A 19,182-nucleotide genomic window follows, 5' to 3' on the forward strand; every position below is an offset into this window, starting at 1 on the left:
ATACCCATATTTAGAAGCATCTAAGAATCTAGATAAGTAACACATGCTATTTGCAAGTATGTCACTTCTTATAAAACCACCTACTTAAGTGCTGATAGTAATATCAATAGAGGCCCCTCAAGATGCAACATTGACACAATCTTCCAGGAAAATATTTTTCCAAGATTATGAATTATATTTGAACTAAAAAATATTCTTATCATATTATGCCTCTATTTTTATTTATTTGTCATAAAGTTGATACAAGAGACATCAATGAAACATGTCTTTCAATAGTGTGTCCTTATAGAAACCATCGAACTCCATAATTTTAAAAGATATTGAAGAGTTTTGAGTTGCATAATTTCATCTAGATGAATAAGTTCCATGTTTCTTTTGTCAGAACTTTGAACCCAAGAATACACTCTATCTCGTGATTTAAAAAATGATTTATGATTTTTTTCAAAATAATCTAATGTAACTAGAACTTCACAATTAGTAATGCAATGAAACATACGAGATTAGGAACATCATTTTAAATAAAATAAATATACAATGAACATATATGGAATACCATTTGTTGAATATATTTTAATCATTTGTTTGAAACTTCCATTTTTTTTTCTCTTTCCATAACAAACATTGACGATCTTTAAAAACTATGATGTTGGTTGTCCTAGATTTCTTAAGTTCAATTAAATATATTTGATAAATAATAAGATTATTCTCATGAATATGATTTTATTTCCATCTAATGGTAGAAAGGAAAAAATGCTATCTAAAATTATAGTAATTTATGTTGAAGTTGTCAAAATAACTTCATAGGAATAGGAATATTTCACAACATTATTTTTTTTTTTGAAAAATAGAGAATCACTTGAAAGAATGTTAAATTGTAAACAACAACTATACATTAAGACCTTTGTATATATGGGAAAGGGTGATGTGAGAGACAACATTTGATTGTAGCAAGTGTTATGATAATATGATGGGACAAAAAAACAGTAACAACCTTAAATAAAATTAATCAATTAGGTGTGAAAATTACCTCAAAGGAAAATTGGATGGGTAATAAACCCATTCACATAAACACCCTCTTAAGTGCAAAATAGGGAGGACACAAAGGAGGATAAGACTCAAAGATGAGATTTAAAAACTAACCATAATGAGGTATCCATGTGAAAAATATCTCTCACAAATGGAGAGGAGGAAAAACCCTAGGAAAAAATTCCATTCCAAAAGAGAGAGAAGGGGTGAAGGAATAAGGACTCAAGATGATCCCACAAAGATACCTTGATTCAATAACTCATTGATCACAAATTCATATAACAAGGTGATGCTAAAGGTGTTATATATATAACATACTCCTCTTGATAGGAGCACACTCCAAGATAAAGAAATAATCTTGGATGGGATGCCAAATAAAGTACATGTGGATCTCAATATGTTTGTTAACTAATTCTCAACTAGGTTGTACGAAATGTGTATAGAACTTTGATAATTGCATAAAAAAGTAGCAGCATGATCAAAAGAAATACTAAACTCCATCACCAATTATTGAAACCACCAAACCTCTTAGCTAGCAAGAAATAATACTCAATAATCAAATTAGTAGATAGTAATTAAACAAATAGCTACTTCTTGCAAGGTCAAGCAATAAACTTGAAAGAAATATAGTAGATAAAACTAGAAGTAGTCTTTAAATAATCAACACCACTGACATAATTTAATTAGTAAATCCCAAAATTAAAAAAAAAACTCCTCATGTGTATTGAATTGCAAAATATGAAAAATCCTTTATTTACCTCAAGGTACACTTGGATTTCTTTTAATGATTCTCACAAGAACCTTGAACGAGATGAAAGACAATGACAACCACAAATAAAATTTCAAGATGATTGTATGTCAAGTCTAAAATATTACTAACCAATTGCTATTATAATGTAACATAAACTCTAGTTGTAGTACAAGGAATGGATAGTGTGACACCTGTTAGTGTGAATGCGGTATATTACCTAACTAGTTCCCATATAGGTCCTATTCAAAAAATAATCTTATTTAGGACAATTTTAGGTTATTTATTCTATGTCTCATATCATATGATTGTGACACTTGTAATACTCATATGTTGTTCTATATTTCACCTTGATTATATAAGAAAGGATACTCTTGTATATAATTGTCGTGGGGAAAAAGCGAGACCAGGTGACTAGGACCTAATCCCACTTTTGCCAACACATTGGGAATACGAAAGAGCCTAGGGAGATAGCTCACTTTGGCTAGTTCTTGTGAGAAAGAGAGAAAGAAGGATTATCTCTTAGGGTTTCTATTCCTCTTGTTGTATATGAAGATGAGATGTGAGAGATTGATCAGCTAGACTAGGAGATGAACAATGAAGCATATATGAACTGAAATTGCATACACTTGCAAATCTGAAACTGAGATACTGAAAGCAGAGAAGGGGGAAGAATTTGAATGTGTATGTGGTTTTGGAAAATGAGCCAAACTAACCTGGACAGGAGTGCTATGCTTTGGTTCTGTTTTGTCTGACATGAAGTTGCAACTGAGAGAGTGCAAACTGAAGGTCCTGAGCTGCCACTTTGCTGAAAATCACCTGAAAGTGGATGGACCAGGGTGCCGCACCCCTATCCTGGCAGGACCAGGGTGCCACATCCCCGTCCCTGATGGTTTTCGGATAGATATGAGGGTTTAAAACAATCCTTGTGCCTTTTAGTAGTCCTAAAAGTCTCCCAGGTACTTGTACTTGCACCTCCAACTGAAAAAGGGAGGATTTGGGTGGCTATGTAGGGTTTTACCTTGGTCAAACCCCTATTTTGGTAATTTCCACCTCGACAAATAGATGATTTATATAGTAAAATAGTGTGTGTAGGAATCTTGTGTTTGTGCGAGACCCTAAAATGAGAAAGATAAGAAACTAGAGCTACCCTAAGCTTTGGAGAGTAAACCCTAAATGCATGTAAATGTAAATGTAAATGAGAGTGCTCTAAATCAAATATGCTAAATGATCTAAAGCATGAATGTAAATATAAAAATGAGTGTGAAGAATCTCATACAAAGACATGAAAATAACATGAAACCATACCCATCCCCAAGGGAGAGATATAAGCCACTTGATCTCCTATTATTCTTCAATGTCTTCAAGGCTCGTAATTGATGATGAATACGTTATGAATACTTAATAAATGATTGATGAATATTGTTGAATGTTGTTGAGGACTCCACATAAGCTTCTCTTTCACTACATAGAAGGCTCCTTGTACTCGCTCGAAAAGCTTTTTTTCCAGATCTTAGTTGCCCTCAAATGAAGAAAGAGAGCTCTTATGTATGAAACCCTAGATCTTAATTTCATCTTTAGGCTAACCTAGGATTTGAATTTCCCACCAATTTCTTGGGGTTAAGCATTATAATATCATAGAATTATGCTCCTGAAAGTTCCAGAAAAATGTTGAGGACTGAGTGCAAGTTCTACTCGGTCCAACCAACTTTTCACCAAATTTTTCAGAGCCGTTAGATATGATGATATTAGAGCGAATCCCAAAGTTACAACTGATTTCAAGATGTTTTGACATGGGAAATTGGGCCTTAAAGGTCGAAATAAGACATAGTTAGGGTTTATGATTTAATGATTTATCGAAGGAATAAAATAAAAAGGGGCACACTTAGGGTAAAGGGCCCAATTTATGATGTGGGGATTGATGAAATATGACTTTAGATTTAATTAAATTCTTAAAGGGAAATTACAATGCAAGCTGCAAATAGACTAAGGCGGGTGCTAAACTAACCGTAGGATTTTACCACCCTAGCAAGGGTGTACAATTTATGACGCTACATTTAGCCCCCACTTTAGCGGTCATATGACACTACGTGCATATGCAAGCTAAAGTAAAGAAAATTAAACATTCATGAAAAATGATATATCCACAAGTTATTAGACGAAGCCCCCAATGGTATCTGCAGTACACAGTTAGGAACCGCACCCTACAAAACCACATGTTAGATAAAATCACAAGATAACCTAAATGCTTACTAAAGAAGGTGATGAAAATTTGAGGGTAGCTATATGCCCCCCTATTTTGGCTTGCTAATTTAGTGAGTTGAAATAGGGTATCATGTTTACCACATCAAATTCTGAAAGAATATTGATGACAAACACTCACAAGAAGCTTTGATACAGGATGAAAAACTAAATGGAGAATCATTTGGTAAGAAAGAGGACTAAACCTCAATTCCAACACAACAAAGAGTGTGAGGATTGGAGATCTCTCTCACACAAGATGAAAGATTTCAATGGAAAAAAATGCAAGAGACATAATCCAAAAATGCAACTCCATAAAGGAAATTGGAAAAGAATGGAGGATTGAAATGACATCAAAGAGAGATTATTTATAGCAATAGTCTTCTAAAAGAAGGCAAGAGATCCTCATCAGGGACATGCACATTCACAAAATAAAAGTGTTTATTATAAAAGATACTTCTCAATGAAGAAAAGAAATTGATGAATGATCAAATACTTACAACATAAAGGAGAAGGTCCCAATTAAGGATATGTACTTAAGATCCCCATTAGGGATGCATGTTCCAATATGAGAGAAGGAACTCTACAATTAATAAGAAATCCTTATAGAAGACACTACTTCACAAAGGGGAAATTTTAATCTTAAGAAGGAGAGATGTTTGAAATCACTCTTTCCCCCATATATATAGGGAGAAGAGATGAGATAGAAATAGGCTATTATGTTGCTTCCAAAAGCATCATTGCACTTGAAATTGTACCATCATGAATGATAATGAGCCCCCAGTAAGTGAGCTACCAATGTCACATAATGATGAGCAACATAATAGCCATTAATGTTATTTAAAGACATGATAGATTGAATAAGGTATTTGAATATGACATTTTAAATGCTCTACTATAAGTGAGATTAAAAACATGTATAAGATGATGAATGTTAAAAAGTCTTTAGAAAGAGAGAGGTTTATAGGAGAAGAATAGGCCACTAACTCATACTTTTCTTGCACACAAGAAATCTTAGGAGAGGGATAAGTATAATTCCTTAGTCTTATTCCTAGAAGAAGTGATTTTAGAATGAGTAGAAGATAAAGTATCATAAGTGGGATTAGAAATCTCTTGGGGAGATTCATAAAGAGAATTGTTCATCACCAAGATTTCCTTGAGGGGGATGAGTGTTGAAAGAAGTAGACGATGATTTAACTGAGGTGAGGTCATCATCACTACTAAATATAGCATTCACATTGAGAGATGATCTTTTAGATGCTTTGGTGGCCTTAGAAGGATTATATCCAATTCTAAATGAAGCTTCATGTGTGTTATGTTCTAAAGGAACTTTAATTCCTTGTTCATTTGTGCCACAACCATTTCTATTATAGCCACTCTTAGCTAAAATGTGAAAACCAAGACCATAAAAGGATTCCAAATCAGAAAGAGATGGTTGCGCCTCATAGGTGCTATATAAATTAGAGGAAGGATATGAAAAAATATTTAAATTAGAAGTAGCCACAAAGTGGTTACTTAGTTGTTTAGACAAAGTGGGTTGCTCTTTAGGTTCCTCCTTATATTTCTCCTTCTCAGTCTTAGATTCTTTCCAAGATACTCTATACTCTATACTCTCCTATAAAAGTAGGGTTAAAGTATAGAGATCTCCAATCATCATCTGAGAGCACTCCTTTAGGAGAAAGTATATCTTTAGAGGAGATTCTGATTGAGTAGAAGAATCAGGAGTACTAGAAGGAACACACTCATTAAAGGAAATAGATGTATTTGAAGAAGTAGGAGGATTGGGAGAGGAATGGGAAGTATTTGAACAAGAAGATGCAAGTTTTAATGGAGCTTGAATATTGGTATCAGCTAACAAGGTCTATGTCTTATTGTTGTAAATGAATTTGACTTGCCTATGCAAAGTTGAGGGGACAACTTTCATGCTATGAATCCACGGTCTCCCTAATAGAAGGTTATATGTCAAATTATCAATCATGACATGAATAGGTGTAGAAAAAGTAACATGACATACCTTAAAAAGAAGGGTTATGAGACCTAAAGTTTGTTTATCAACATTATCAAAGCCTCAAATAGAAATAGAAGCGGGCTCAATGAGAGAATGATCCACATTAATCTTATCCAATAAGTCCACATTGCAAACATTAAGGCCAGATTCATTGTCCACATGGGTTCGTCTTATAGTACTATTGTTGATAATAACCACAATCATAAGAGGATCATATTGATGTTGGATTTCATGATAAGGTAACTCATCTTGTGTGAATACAATTTGAGCTTTGGGTTTGTTTGTAGGATCAATCAAAGAAGCCACGTTATTAGGTGTCACTGGAGGTGGGACATCTAAGTTTTTCAAAGCATCTTGTAACATCTCATGATAATCAGGTGAAGTTTGAACCAAATTCCAAATAGAAATCTTGGCAAGAGTAGCTTTACGTTGTTCAATGAGATCATACTCCTTACTAAGAGTTTGTGATATACGAGGTACTTGTGGAAGAGTAGGTTGAGAGAGAGGAAGTGAAGTTGGGGTAACTAGAAGAGGATTAGGTTGCCTATTGTTTCTTGTGTTGTAGGTATGAGTAACCGTATGATAAATCTCTTCGGTGATTTTCTTATAATACTCATAAGGGCTCTTAGTAGGATAACCTCCTTGCATAGTAATAACAAGGTTCTTAGGAGTGCAAAAAGAATTATTAACATAACCACCTTGAACCACTAAGATATGCTTACATTGAGAACTTTGAGAAGGACAAGCACCTTGAATTGTGAAGAGAGGTTTATTAGGTGTTTCATTCACATGTGTCAAATTGATTGAAAATGGTTTAGAAATATCAAAGGTCTCCTTATGAATTTTAGAAGAAGAATGGACATGATTGTTGGAAGAATTGTTGATAGTATCTTCTTGCACTAAAATGTTATCATGGATAAGATCAATTTTAGGAGGTAGACTAGGAGTAGGCATTGATGTTTTAGAAGGAAGAGTATTAGTAGGAAAGTTCATATATCATCCTTTATAATCAAAGGATCTACATGGAGAATAGACTTTCTAGGAGAAGGATCAACAATACTCTCTAAAGTTCCACCTTTGAGAGGGAGACCTTTGAAAAAGATGTTAACAATCTCTTCTTGAACTAAGGTATCCTTATGAGTAGAACCTAGTTGGGGAGAAGGAGATGCCTTACCTTTAGAGGAAAACAAATTGAGATTCATGAAAGGTGAGATGCTATCAAGAGAGTTATCAATCATGATTTCATCCTTTTTGGATAGGGTTGTTTCATGGGGTAGAGAATAATCAATACCTTTTTCTAATTGTTTGTCCCAAATAGTGAGGTTATTGAAAAAATTATTAAAAATATCTTGCACAAATATGTCCTTATTGTTATTGCCAATATTGGGAGAAGGGCTAACATTGTTCATTAATTCATCATCCTTAGGAGGGAGAGCATCACTACATGTGATCAAATAATCCTTTTGCCTCAAAATGTGTTCAATAGGATGTTTAGGGGAAAGAGAATTAAGGACATTGATTATGATTTAATCTTCCTTTTCTAAGGCATCTTTATGGGTAAGACAAGCTTCAGGACAAAGAGAAGCATTTCTCATTAATGCATCATCTCTAGTGGGAATTTTGTTGAAGTCAAAAGATGAAATGCCATCACTAGGAAAAGTAGGGACAATACAATCTTCTTGCGCAAAATTATCCTCATGAGGGGAGAATTATTTAGGAGGGAGATTAACATCTTTCTCCAAAGATTCATGCTTAGGAAGGTGATCTTTGAAATAAGTGCTCATAACCTCTTGTTGCACTTAACATGCCCCCATTGGTAAGACTAAATTTAGGAGAAGGTAAGTCAATATCCACCAATACCTTTTCACTTAGAGAGAAATCATGTAAAGAATGTAAAATAACACTAAGAAAGGTGTTTATGATATCATCCTCTTCCTCTAAGATAGCTAGATGGGAAGGTCACATTTTAGGAGAATTGTCAAGATCACTCTTCAAATCTTCATCCTTAAAGCATGGGAGAGTTTTGAAGGGGTTGGTAAGAACTCTTTTAGGCACTAAATGTTGTCATAGATAGGAGGAGGTTCTTTAAGAGATGGAAAAATTGAAGAAAGGGAAGCTAACCCATTATCACATTTATGAAATGAATGCATCATGACAATAATTTTCCTCTTTCAAATGACAACATATGCAAAATAGAAGGAAATGTTCAATTTTAACCAATGAAAGCACTCTAAATGTTTATTTAGAAAATGAAATTTATGAGTGAAATGTATTCCTAAATTAGATCCAAAATTAATGATCCAAATTAAGCTATCCACAAGTTCAATTTTGAATTGAAAAATTGGGGTTTTAACAAAATTGACCCCTAAATTTTTTGAAATTTGCAAGGAATTGAAACTTGTAAATGTAAATTTGAATTTGAAATAGAAAAACACTAAGATCCAAGAACATAAATTAGAATTAAAAAATATTGGATTCACCAAAATGTGGAGGGGAAAAAGCGAGACCGAGTGACTAGGACCTAATCCCAGTTTTGCCAACACATTGCGAATACGAAAGAGCCTAGGGAAATAGCTCACTTTAACCAATTCTTGTGAGAAAGAGAGAGACAAGGATTATCTCTTAGGGTTTCTATTCCTCTTGTTGTATATGAAGATAAGATGTGAGAGATCGATCAACTAGACTAGGAGATGAACAATGAAGCATCTATGAATTGAAATTGCATACACTTGCAAATTTGAAACTAAGATACTGAAAGCAGAGAAGGGGGAGGAATTTGAATGTGTACATGGTGTTGAAAAATGAACCAAACTAACCTTGACAGGATTGCTACGCTCTGGTCCTTTTCTGTCTGACATGAAGCTGCAACTGAGAGACTACAAACTGAAGGGCTTGAGCTACCACCTTGCTGAAAATCACGTGAAAGTGGAGGGACCAGGATGCCACACCCCTATCCTGGGAAAGACCAGGGTGCCACGCCCTTGTCCTTGGGTTTTGGGACATATCTGAGGGCTAAAACAATCCTTGTGCCTTTTAGCAGTCTTGAAAGTCTCTCGGGTACCTGTACTTGCACCTGCAACTAAAAAGGGAGGATTTGGGTGGCTATGTAGGGTTTTTACTTGGTCAAACCCCTATTTTGGTGTTTTACACCTCAACAAATATTCAATTTGTATAGTAAAATAGTGTGTGCAGGAATGTTGTGTGTGTGCAAGACCCTAAAATGAGAAAGAAAAGAAACTAGAGCCACCCTATGCTTTGGAGAGTAAACCCTAAATGCATGCAAATGTAAATGTAAATGAGAGTGCTTTAAATAAAATGTGCTAAATGATCTAAAGCATGAATTTAAATATGAAAATGAGTGTGAAGAAGCTCATACAAAGACATGAAACCATACCCATCCCCAAGGGAGAGATATAAGCCACTTGATCTCCTATTATTCTTCAATGTCTTCAAGGATCCTAATTGATGATGAATACTTGATGAATGCTTGATGAATTATTGATGAATGTTTTTGAATGTTGTGGAAGACTCCACATAAGATTCTCTTTCACTACATAGAAGGCTCCTTGTGCTCACTCCAAAAGCTTTTTTTTCAGATCTTAGTTGCCTTCAAATGAAGAAAGAGAGCTCTTATGTATGAAACCCTAGATCTTAATTTCATCTTTAGGCCGACATAGGATTTGAATTTCCCGCCAATTTATTGGGGTTAGCATTATAATATCATAGAATTATGCTCCCAAAATTTCAGGAAAAATGTTGGGGACTGGGTGCAACTTACACCCAGTCCGACCAACTTTTCACCAAATTTTCAGGGCCATTAGATATGATGATATTAGAGAAAATCCCAAAGTTACAACTGATTTTGAGATGTTTTTACATGCGAAATTGGGCCTTAAAGGCTAAAATAAGACACAATTAGGGTTTATGATTTAATGATTTATTGGAAGAATAAAATAAAAAGGGGCAGACTTAGGGTAAAGGGCCCAATTTTATGATGTGGGGAGTGATGAAATATGACTTTAGGTTTAATTAAATTAATTAATTAAATCCTTAAAGGGAAATTACAATGCAAGATGCAAACACACTAAGGCGGGTGCTAAACTAAGCATAGAATTGTACCACCCTAGCAAGGGTGTACAATTTACAACGCTACAATAATGTATCCTTTTGTGTTATATAATTAACCATTCTTTTCTTGATACTCTCTTATGAATGGTTATTTTTGGTTTTTCAATTGATTTTTGTTGCTTGAGTTTGTTGTATTCTTAAAACATTTGATTGAAATGGAGTTGAGGTTGGCTTGAAATCAACCACACAATTTTTTTCAAAAACATTAAGAGCAAGATTCTACTAGAAAATTGAAATCGCTTCATAAGATTAAAGAATTTGAAGACAAAGGTAAAAATATAAATGTTGTAGATAAAACATATCATATTTCTGTATCAATTCTCTCTAAACCCCCAAAATCATGGAGGTGGAAGTAATAAAAAGTATCAAAAGATCCTCTTCATTCCTTTAAGTGTATATTGTAGAATCACAATGTTAGTGTGCGAGACCAAAAAAAAATGAAACTATCCATGCTATCATATAAATCCTAAGGATAATTAAACTATCCTTTTTTAACTAAATACACTTTATTTGACACATAAAACAAAACATGATTTACCATGATTTATCTATTTACCACATAGGCAAGCAGTGTTATTCATGTCTCATCTTACAAAATCAACACTAGAAGATGTAATTAAAAGGCTATATAAAATATAAAATGAATACTTGTCATTGACTGCTAACAAGATCTTAATTTTTTATCCATAAAAATTAAAATGTAGTATTGGTAGTTGAACTTTATGCTACATACATTCTTAATAATCCTTATATCTTAAGGCCATTTATGCCTTGGGTTTTAGAGAATACGATGATAAAGGAGAGGAAAGACAATACTGGTGTCACATATCACAACATAATAATGGAAAGTAATGTTTAATGGACTTGTTTCTACCATAGGACTATAAGATTTATCGATAACTTATCTTACATTAAAAGGCCACAAAAGAACACTTGAAACCCTTATTATATAATTTCTAAGTGGAAAATTGCCAAATTTAATTTAAAGTCAATAAGGTGGAATAAGCAATTAGAAATTTAATAGTAATGATGATAAGGGCCTCAAAAATAAAAATAAAAATGTAATACTAATAAACATAATTTAAATTATTAATGTGTTTTTTAAGTTTTCAATACACGACCTGATGATCAATCATCAGGTCACAACATGGGGGTTAAAGTGACAGAGAATTCCTTCCCACCTGAACTATAGCTTCCCACCCACCCGATCTCCTACCTCCCACCCACCCCAAGAGTTGTTTTAAACCCTGTAGTTCGCTTTAAAAATGATCAATGCCTATAGTTTCTCTAAGATCCCCCCTTAGATGTTGGTCGCTAGACTTTAAGCATGCATCATTTACTAAAGAGACATAATTTAATAAATCAAATTTTAATAAACAAATCCTTAGATAATTAAACTACCTTTTTCCAACTAAATAAACTTTATTTAACACAAAAAGTCAATACATGATTTACCATGATTTATCTATTTACTGCATAGTTAGGTAGCCTTATTCATGCTCATCTTACAACATCAATACTAGAAGAGGAAATTCAAACTCTCTATAAGATATAAAATGAATACTCATTATAGGTTGCTGACAAGATCTTAATTTTTTATTCATGAAAATTAAAAATGTAATATTAGTATATGAATTTTATATTACATACATTCTTAATAGACATTAGATTTTGAGGCCATTTATGTTTGGTTTTTTAGGTCTCGATAATAATAGAGAGGAAAGGCAATACAAGTGTCACATATCACAACAAAATAATGACAAGTAATATTTTATGGTCTTGTTGCTATCATAAGGCTATGAGGTAAATCTACAACTTAGCCTACACTAAAAGACCTCAAGAAAACCCTTAATGATTAGATTATATATTTTATAAGTGGAAAATTTTCAAATTTAATTTCAATGTGAATATGGCCACAAAAGCAATTAGAATTTTATTGTAATGATAATAAGGGCATCAAAATATAAAAATAATGTAGTACTAATGACAAACATAATTTAAATTGTTAATGTTGTCTTACTTTTTTGGTGACTAGGCTCTAAGCATGCATTATTTATTGAAGAAAAGTAATTTAATTAATTAATTTTTTGCTCAGTAATAATTTTTTTTTAATATCCAAAAATCTGTTCATATATAATATCCAAATGGCACCTCAAGTATCTGAAACTACGAAAAAGGTAATATTGCCACTTCAACATAAAGCTGCTAAAACCTACCAAACTTGCCAATTAAAGGCAAAACCCCCAAAAAACTACCCAATTACATCAAAAATCGTGGCCAAACCAAGTCTAAAAATGCATATCCAAAAAAGGCATGTCCCCACCATAAAACAGAAACAACACCAACTCACTGGACTTTCTGCCTACGCTTGCTCCTCGCCACCCCAACATCTCTAATCTCTATCAGCTTTGGTTGTCTAGGACGCAACACCCATCTCTGAACTCGCTCGACCTCTTCCTTGGCTTGTGCAATTACTTCATCGAGCTCTTTAATTTTCACTATTAGCTTCAACGCATCCCAGTCCATTCTAGCCTCGTGTCTGCGATGGAATTTACACATACCCCTCACCCATCGAAGAAAGGGGTAGAAACCTGCATTTCCATCGTTACCACCTACCTCTAGCCCCTCCTGTGCATCAAATCCAACACCCGTCTCTGCCCATTCTAAGGAGTCCACCCCCACCAAAAAATCATCATGGATAATCGTCTGCATTACCCTTCTAACCATTGTTGTGGATTCTCCCAGCTCCAAACCCCAAGCCATGATGAGGGAAAGCACATCCATCTTCGATTTGTGCTTGAATTTGAGCACGTTGAAAGCATCCCCCACCACAATTGTCTCACTTTGAGCCAACAACTCATCCAAAAATTTAAACATCCTTTGCGGTTGTCTCATGGCTATTTCCTCATTGAAGGAATAAATTTGTTTCCTGCTTCATAACGTGAAGTTGGCTTCCATGCTCGCCATACTCCTTGCTTCACCACCTCTCAAAACTATGATAGTTTGCTTCCACAAAACTGCTATGGTTACGAATTTTGTCTCAATGAAGCCTTGAGAAAATGAGGACAATTTTAAATACAAATTTGGATACCTTGAAAGCCATCGTTAATATCATTCCTCGCCTAACTCAAATGCCACCCTTAGCTATCATACCTTTGTTAGCCATACTGAACTGGCTACTGTGATATTAATGCCCATTACTCGCTTCCTCAAAACAAACACTCCAAAAATCTTCCAATCTAAAATCGCCAATTGCATTAAATGTAAGAGCCAATTTGGAAAGGATATCTGCCTCAACATTACCAGTACGCCTTACATGACTTAATTGAAAATCATTAAAATACTTCAATTCTTCAATGATATTGTAAATCCAACCTTGCAAGTGCCATGCCTCAATCACCTTCTTCATTAATGCTAGAATAATTATTAAATAATTTCCCTCTAAATGCACTTTTCTAGCACCTATATGATTACACATCCTAACATCTATTAGTGCCATTGAAGCTTCAGCCAAATTATTTGTACCTTCAGCCAATCTCTGGGCACCTAGAGCCAAAACCCCACCCTTCCAATCCCTGACAATAACCCTTGCCCTTGAAGGACCCGGGTTGCCTTTAGAGGCCCCATCAAAATTTTCTTTCCACCATCCCTCCATAGGTAGTGTCCTATAATTGCGACCCTCACAATTTGGACCATATTTTAGATCCTCACCTAAGCGACTGCATCTCTCTCTTGATTGAGACCTCATTCTGCACTTTCATCCCAAGTCTCCTCCTATTGTGACCCTTATGCTGCCTTAAGACCCTGTCCGGGCCCAAGATAGGGCAGGACAGGAGCGTGATGCCCCTGTCTCCCTAGGGCAGGGGCATGGCATCCCTGTCCTCCCACACCCCTATCCTCCCTCTTAGGGAGGCCCCAAGATGGGTCCATCCGACCCGTTTTGCTTAATTTCTTCTTCGGGGATTGGAATCTTCCTTTGTCGGCCTTCAATGGATAAAAATAAATTCTCTTGGGCATGTATAAAAGGAGATTTAATTCCCTCATTCGATATACGAAGGATGATCATGATACATAGGCAAGATAAGGATAATAAGCGAAATTCAAGCAAAAGGTCTTCATCAAGCATTCAAGTCTTCAATCATCTACCAAGTTCTCTTCTTCACGTGTCTTCTTCATTCATCTATTGGAGCAACATTACAATTTTTATTTGCAAGCATGTGTGTGTGTGTTAGGGTTTTGTCACGTTACATGCCATTTCATACAACATTTGTGATTACATTTAGGAAGGAAAGCAATCATCATCATCAATTGTAGATCTACACGGTATACATTTCCATTACTTACATTTAAGCATTTGCAATTACTTTCTTTCAAGGTTGATTCTTCAACCAGGGTTTGACTGAGGCAAACCCCTATCCAGAACCCTTCTTCCCTTCTTTTCTGTGTGTAGGTTGCAAGTGCACAGCTATAATTGCAGGATTAGACTCCATTTATAGAGGCGGAAAAACCCTTTTTGACGCGTGGATTTTTCGGAGGACCGTGTGCACTTTCAACACGGTCCCAATGACTTTTCTCCAAATTTGCAGGGCAGTTCCATATTAGTCTGAATATCTCAGTTCCGAAATTACAACGCGATCCCGAACCTGTAGCTCCTCATTTCATTCATTTTATCTCCCTTTTCTACATAGTCAACAAGTCAACATATCTATTTACAAAAGAGAGTAAAGCACTTTCCAACCCTTGCAATCCACTTGGAATTCATATCCTTGTTTCCCTTGGATTTGGATCTAGTGGATTCAAGCCCGTCTTTTGATATAAAGTTTCTCCCAAGTGAAAATCATCCTAGTGACTTCCTTTCTCTCTTCTAGGTGGGGAGTCACTAGGGAGCCATTTTCCACTTTACAAATAGATATAATTCTAGGAACAAGAGATAATATCAATCAATCAACCAAAGTATAGACACAAGATTCATTCTCAAAAAGTCGCAAGAACTCATGACAAAACTCAGAGAGTCAATACTTAAACAACCAAACAAAGGCTATGATCAAAGAAGCAATCATCCCAGATGCATAGATAAGAGAAGGCAAATCAATTTCGCTCTTCCTAGACCAAAATGAGGAGTCACAACAACCAAGGCATTCTCAAGAATACACAAAGAACTCACAATGTCGTTGAAGGAAACCACCAAACAAATAAAGAAATGCAATAGCAAATTTATCCCAAACTATACAATACATCTATATTGTTATTAATCTATTTCAATGATATTCCACCTATTCCCGCAAACAAACTATGCACAGGCATGAAGCAAAAAAATCCTTTCCAAAAATGAAATACACAAAGAGACAAAATTAACTAACCTGAACTATAGAAGTTATGGCAAAAGAGAGCTGACGAAGAGAAATCCAATTTCTAAACCCAACTAGTTCCAACAATCCTAAATCCAAGCTCAAGCCAAAGCCAAATCCTTAGTTGCACAAAAATGTATCCCAGAAGCCAACTCGGGTAAATGTACAAAAAATCTAATAAATAGAAAATTGAATTCAAAACTATAGAAAAATATCTTCCAATCAAAATATTCCAATAAACTATATTCTATACCAACACCCTTCCCAAAATCGAGGTAAGAATATTGTTACCCCCTGTTTTTACACCCATTGATTTACCTTATATTGGTATTCTTGTGCCGAGATAATGTGTGTTTAATTCAGCATAATTAATTCTCTTAAGTTGTCTTCCTTTTTGCTTTGAGTGTATCTCGATCAATGTGTTTTTATGTCTAAGTGGTCGTGTCTTTGAACTTTTTGCTTGAACCTGGAGTTTATTTCAAAAGTTCATCGGTTCATTGGGTCTTTGTATATATATGTCTTAGTTGGGGCAAGTCTAACTTGTGCAGAGAATTCCCTGTGGAGAATGGAGTTGAACCTTTGAACCTTCGTTGTTTCAAGAGTTCAATAGTTCAATGGTTCAACAGTGCCACATTCAAAATGGAAACATTGTAAAAGCAGAGGCTAAAGGAGGGAAATGATCAGTATGGAGGAGAATATTCTAGGAATCTCGACGATTTATTTTAAGGAATTCTCACTTAAGGAGGTAATCATTTTCTTGATAAGAGATCACGTGAAATATTTTGTAATGAAAGCATGTGTTAGAAGTGCCATTTCAGCGCTAACTCGACAAGAACGAATGAGTTGTGGTAATCATGAAACCGAGATTTTAGCCAGTTATATTGATCTCAAAAACATTTTTATCTTCATAAAGAAGCTAAATTAGGGAAGGTGAGAGTCCGGAGCTGGAGATAATTTTCTCATTTCTTGAGATTAGCAGACACTCAGTTGCATGAAAGGTGAGTTAAAAATCTTCGACGCCTCTGTCATTTTCGTGTCTTAAGGAAGAAATTGTTAATTTTTGTTGTAGTACCTGTAGTGGGTGTCATTGTTGTCTGTGTTAGTGTGCTGAATTTGAGTGAAATTTAAAAATGAGACCTGTTCCACCAAAGTTAGGGTTAGAATCAGGTCTCAGTTGTTCTCTCCCAGAATTTGGGGACACGTCTTAGCTCATGCTGATTTGGACGAATTCTTAGAAAGAGCTAAGAATCCCTCATGGAAAAGATTGTGGATAGTGGGTTAATAGAAGCTACTATTTTTCCTCCTTCTATACAGTGCCTTGAATTAGCGCTCGAGTGCATGAATAAGTATGACCCAGGACACAGATGTATTAGAAATGTAAATGGGGGTGTTCTATTGAATGTAAATAGAGAAACTGTTATGGTTGTTTTGAAAATCCCTCCTAAGGAACCGTATGAAGATTGGATGATAATCACGTCTTATGGATTCTTCTCAGAAAAGAAGTCTCAGTATAGAAGTGTCATAGCCAGGGATTGGCTCTTGAAATTTCAGATCCACGTCTTATGGAATGGAAATTAAGCTCCCATTTTCTCAGATCCATGGAAAATCTGAATTTGGGGGTTCAGAAGACAGGTTTTTGATTAAGTTCTATAGTTTGTTACAGGCTATTTATTTCCATGGCCTTTTCCCCTGCTTGAAAAGTAGTTTCCCTTTCGAATCTGCATAAGCCTTCGTGTGCTAAGTTGTCTTTCTTTTCAATCTGATTAAGTCTTTGTTACAATCGGTAAGGAGAGCCCGATTTTGAAGTTTGTGTTGAAGATGATCGAGGAGAAAAGTATTTCCATGGAGGTTTTCTTTGAAGAGAGCGGATTTATGATATGGTTAAAAAAATACTGAAAGTTTCAACTGCAATACTCAGACGAGTGGAAATCAAGCTCCCCTTTGCTCAAATCCATGGAAAAGAAGAAATTGGGAGTTCAAAAGACAGAGTTTTGATTATATTTTAAAGTTTGTTAGAAGTTTTCTATTTCCATGGCCTTTCCCCCTGCCTGAGAAGTTGTATTCCTTTTCAATCTGCAGAAGCCTGTTTTTGCTAGGCGTATTTCTTTTCAATCAGAATAAGCTTGTAATATTCGAAATAGTGAGAGCCAGATTTGACCCATGTCCATGGAATTCTTTTAAGGTATTTCTATCTTTGGTGTTTCTAAAGATGGGGAATGGGGGAAGGTTCCATATTTTTGGTGCTTCTGAAAAGTGTTATAAGAGGATATATTTCAATAATTTGAAGTTTTTATAATTATGAGGATTTATGATAAGATTCTTATGATGCATAAAAGTCAGATTTATGATAAGATTCTTATGATGTCTAAAAGTCAAATTTATAATCAACTTATGATAGGGTCTTTTATTTGAAGTTTTTATAATTATGAGGATTTATGATAAGATTCTTATGATGCCTAAAAGTCCGATTTATGATAAGATTCTTATGATGCCTAAAAGTCAAATTTATAATCAACTTATGATAGGGTCTTTTATTTGAAGTTTTTATAATTATGAGGATTTATGATAAGATTCTTATGATGTGTAAAAGTCAGATTTATGATAAGATTCTTATGATGCCTAAAAGTCAAATTTATAATCAACTTATGATAGGGTCTTTTATTTGTCTTAAAGTGTTAATTTTTAACATAGGGAATAATGATAAGTTCGATGTTCTTGTTCAGTGAATCAAAGTAGAGATTATTATGTAGTCATGGTTTACTATTTTTTACAGGTTGTAAGGACTCTTCTAGAGTAATATTGGAAAGTTTGCTTAATTTAGATGCCATCTTTTCGAGGTTTTTATCTGGTCATTTGTCTATAAATTGGTGTTTGAGGGAGTATATAAATTGTTGTTTGAGGGAGTATATTGAGTATGAGAATTTAAGTACACAAATACTATTGAAATGTTGTAGATTTTTTTTTCATGTTTATTGTTGGTAAAATAATCTTGTAAAAATTTGCATTGTAAGTGCGTTATAATCTTGTTTTAAATTTAATAATCATTGGGGAGGTTTTGAAATGTGAGACTTCTCTTTGGAAGGGAAGTTTTTCTCGCACCTTATGTCATTACAAGTGCTATTGGACCATGATCACTTTGAGTTCTAGTTGTTGGGTAGAGGATTTTTTGAGTTAATCATTATTTGAGTAGGAGCTTGTGCATTGTGAATATTTATTTTAAGAAATAAAGATGGCAAGACGTTAGGGAGGATTGAGGTGGAAAAGTTTTTAAACATGAACTTTGAGATGTGAAAATTGAAAATGGAAGGTTTTGTTGATTGATTGTGATCTATGGGATGTCATTGATGCAAAGTTTTAGAGTCTTGTGGATGTTTCTCAAGCATTTTAGTGTAATGTAATAGACTAAAAATGAGGGTCTGGTTAAATTTTTCTTAGCAAATTCTATTCTTATCAATGTCCACGAAGAACCCACTACAAAATCTTTATGCAAGAAATTGTGACAGATCTATCAAACCAAATATTTAGTGAATAAAATATTTTTGAAAAAGAAGTTCTATTCCTTGAAGATGAAAGAAGGTGGATGGAAGTTAATACAAACCACCTTGAAGCGTTTACTCAACTCAACTATGTGAGCGTAAAGATGGATGAAGAGGAAAGATATAAAATTTTGTTGTGTTGATTGC

The 19,182-nt window shown here is 34.6% G+C and overlaps 1 protein-coding gene across 1 annotated transcript; it reads right to left on the reverse strand.

The window, feature by feature from the left end:
- Window positions 1-13,338: 13,338 nt before the first annotated feature.
- LOC131043041 (uncharacterized) lies at window positions 13,339-13,899 on the reverse strand. The gene has a single exon (XM_057976393.2). It carries the CDS (start codon window positions 13,897-13,899, stop codon window positions 13,339-13,341), a length of 561 nt encoding a protein of 186 aa, XP_057832376.2.
- Window positions 13,900-19,182: the final 5,283 nt, after the last annotated feature.

This window comes from Cryptomeria japonica, chromosome 5 (assembly GCF_030272615.1).
Source record: "Cryptomeria japonica chromosome 5, Sugi_1.0, whole genome shotgun sequence".
NCBI lineage: Eukaryota > Viridiplantae > Streptophyta > Pinopsida > Cupressales > Cupressaceae > Cryptomeria > Cryptomeria japonica.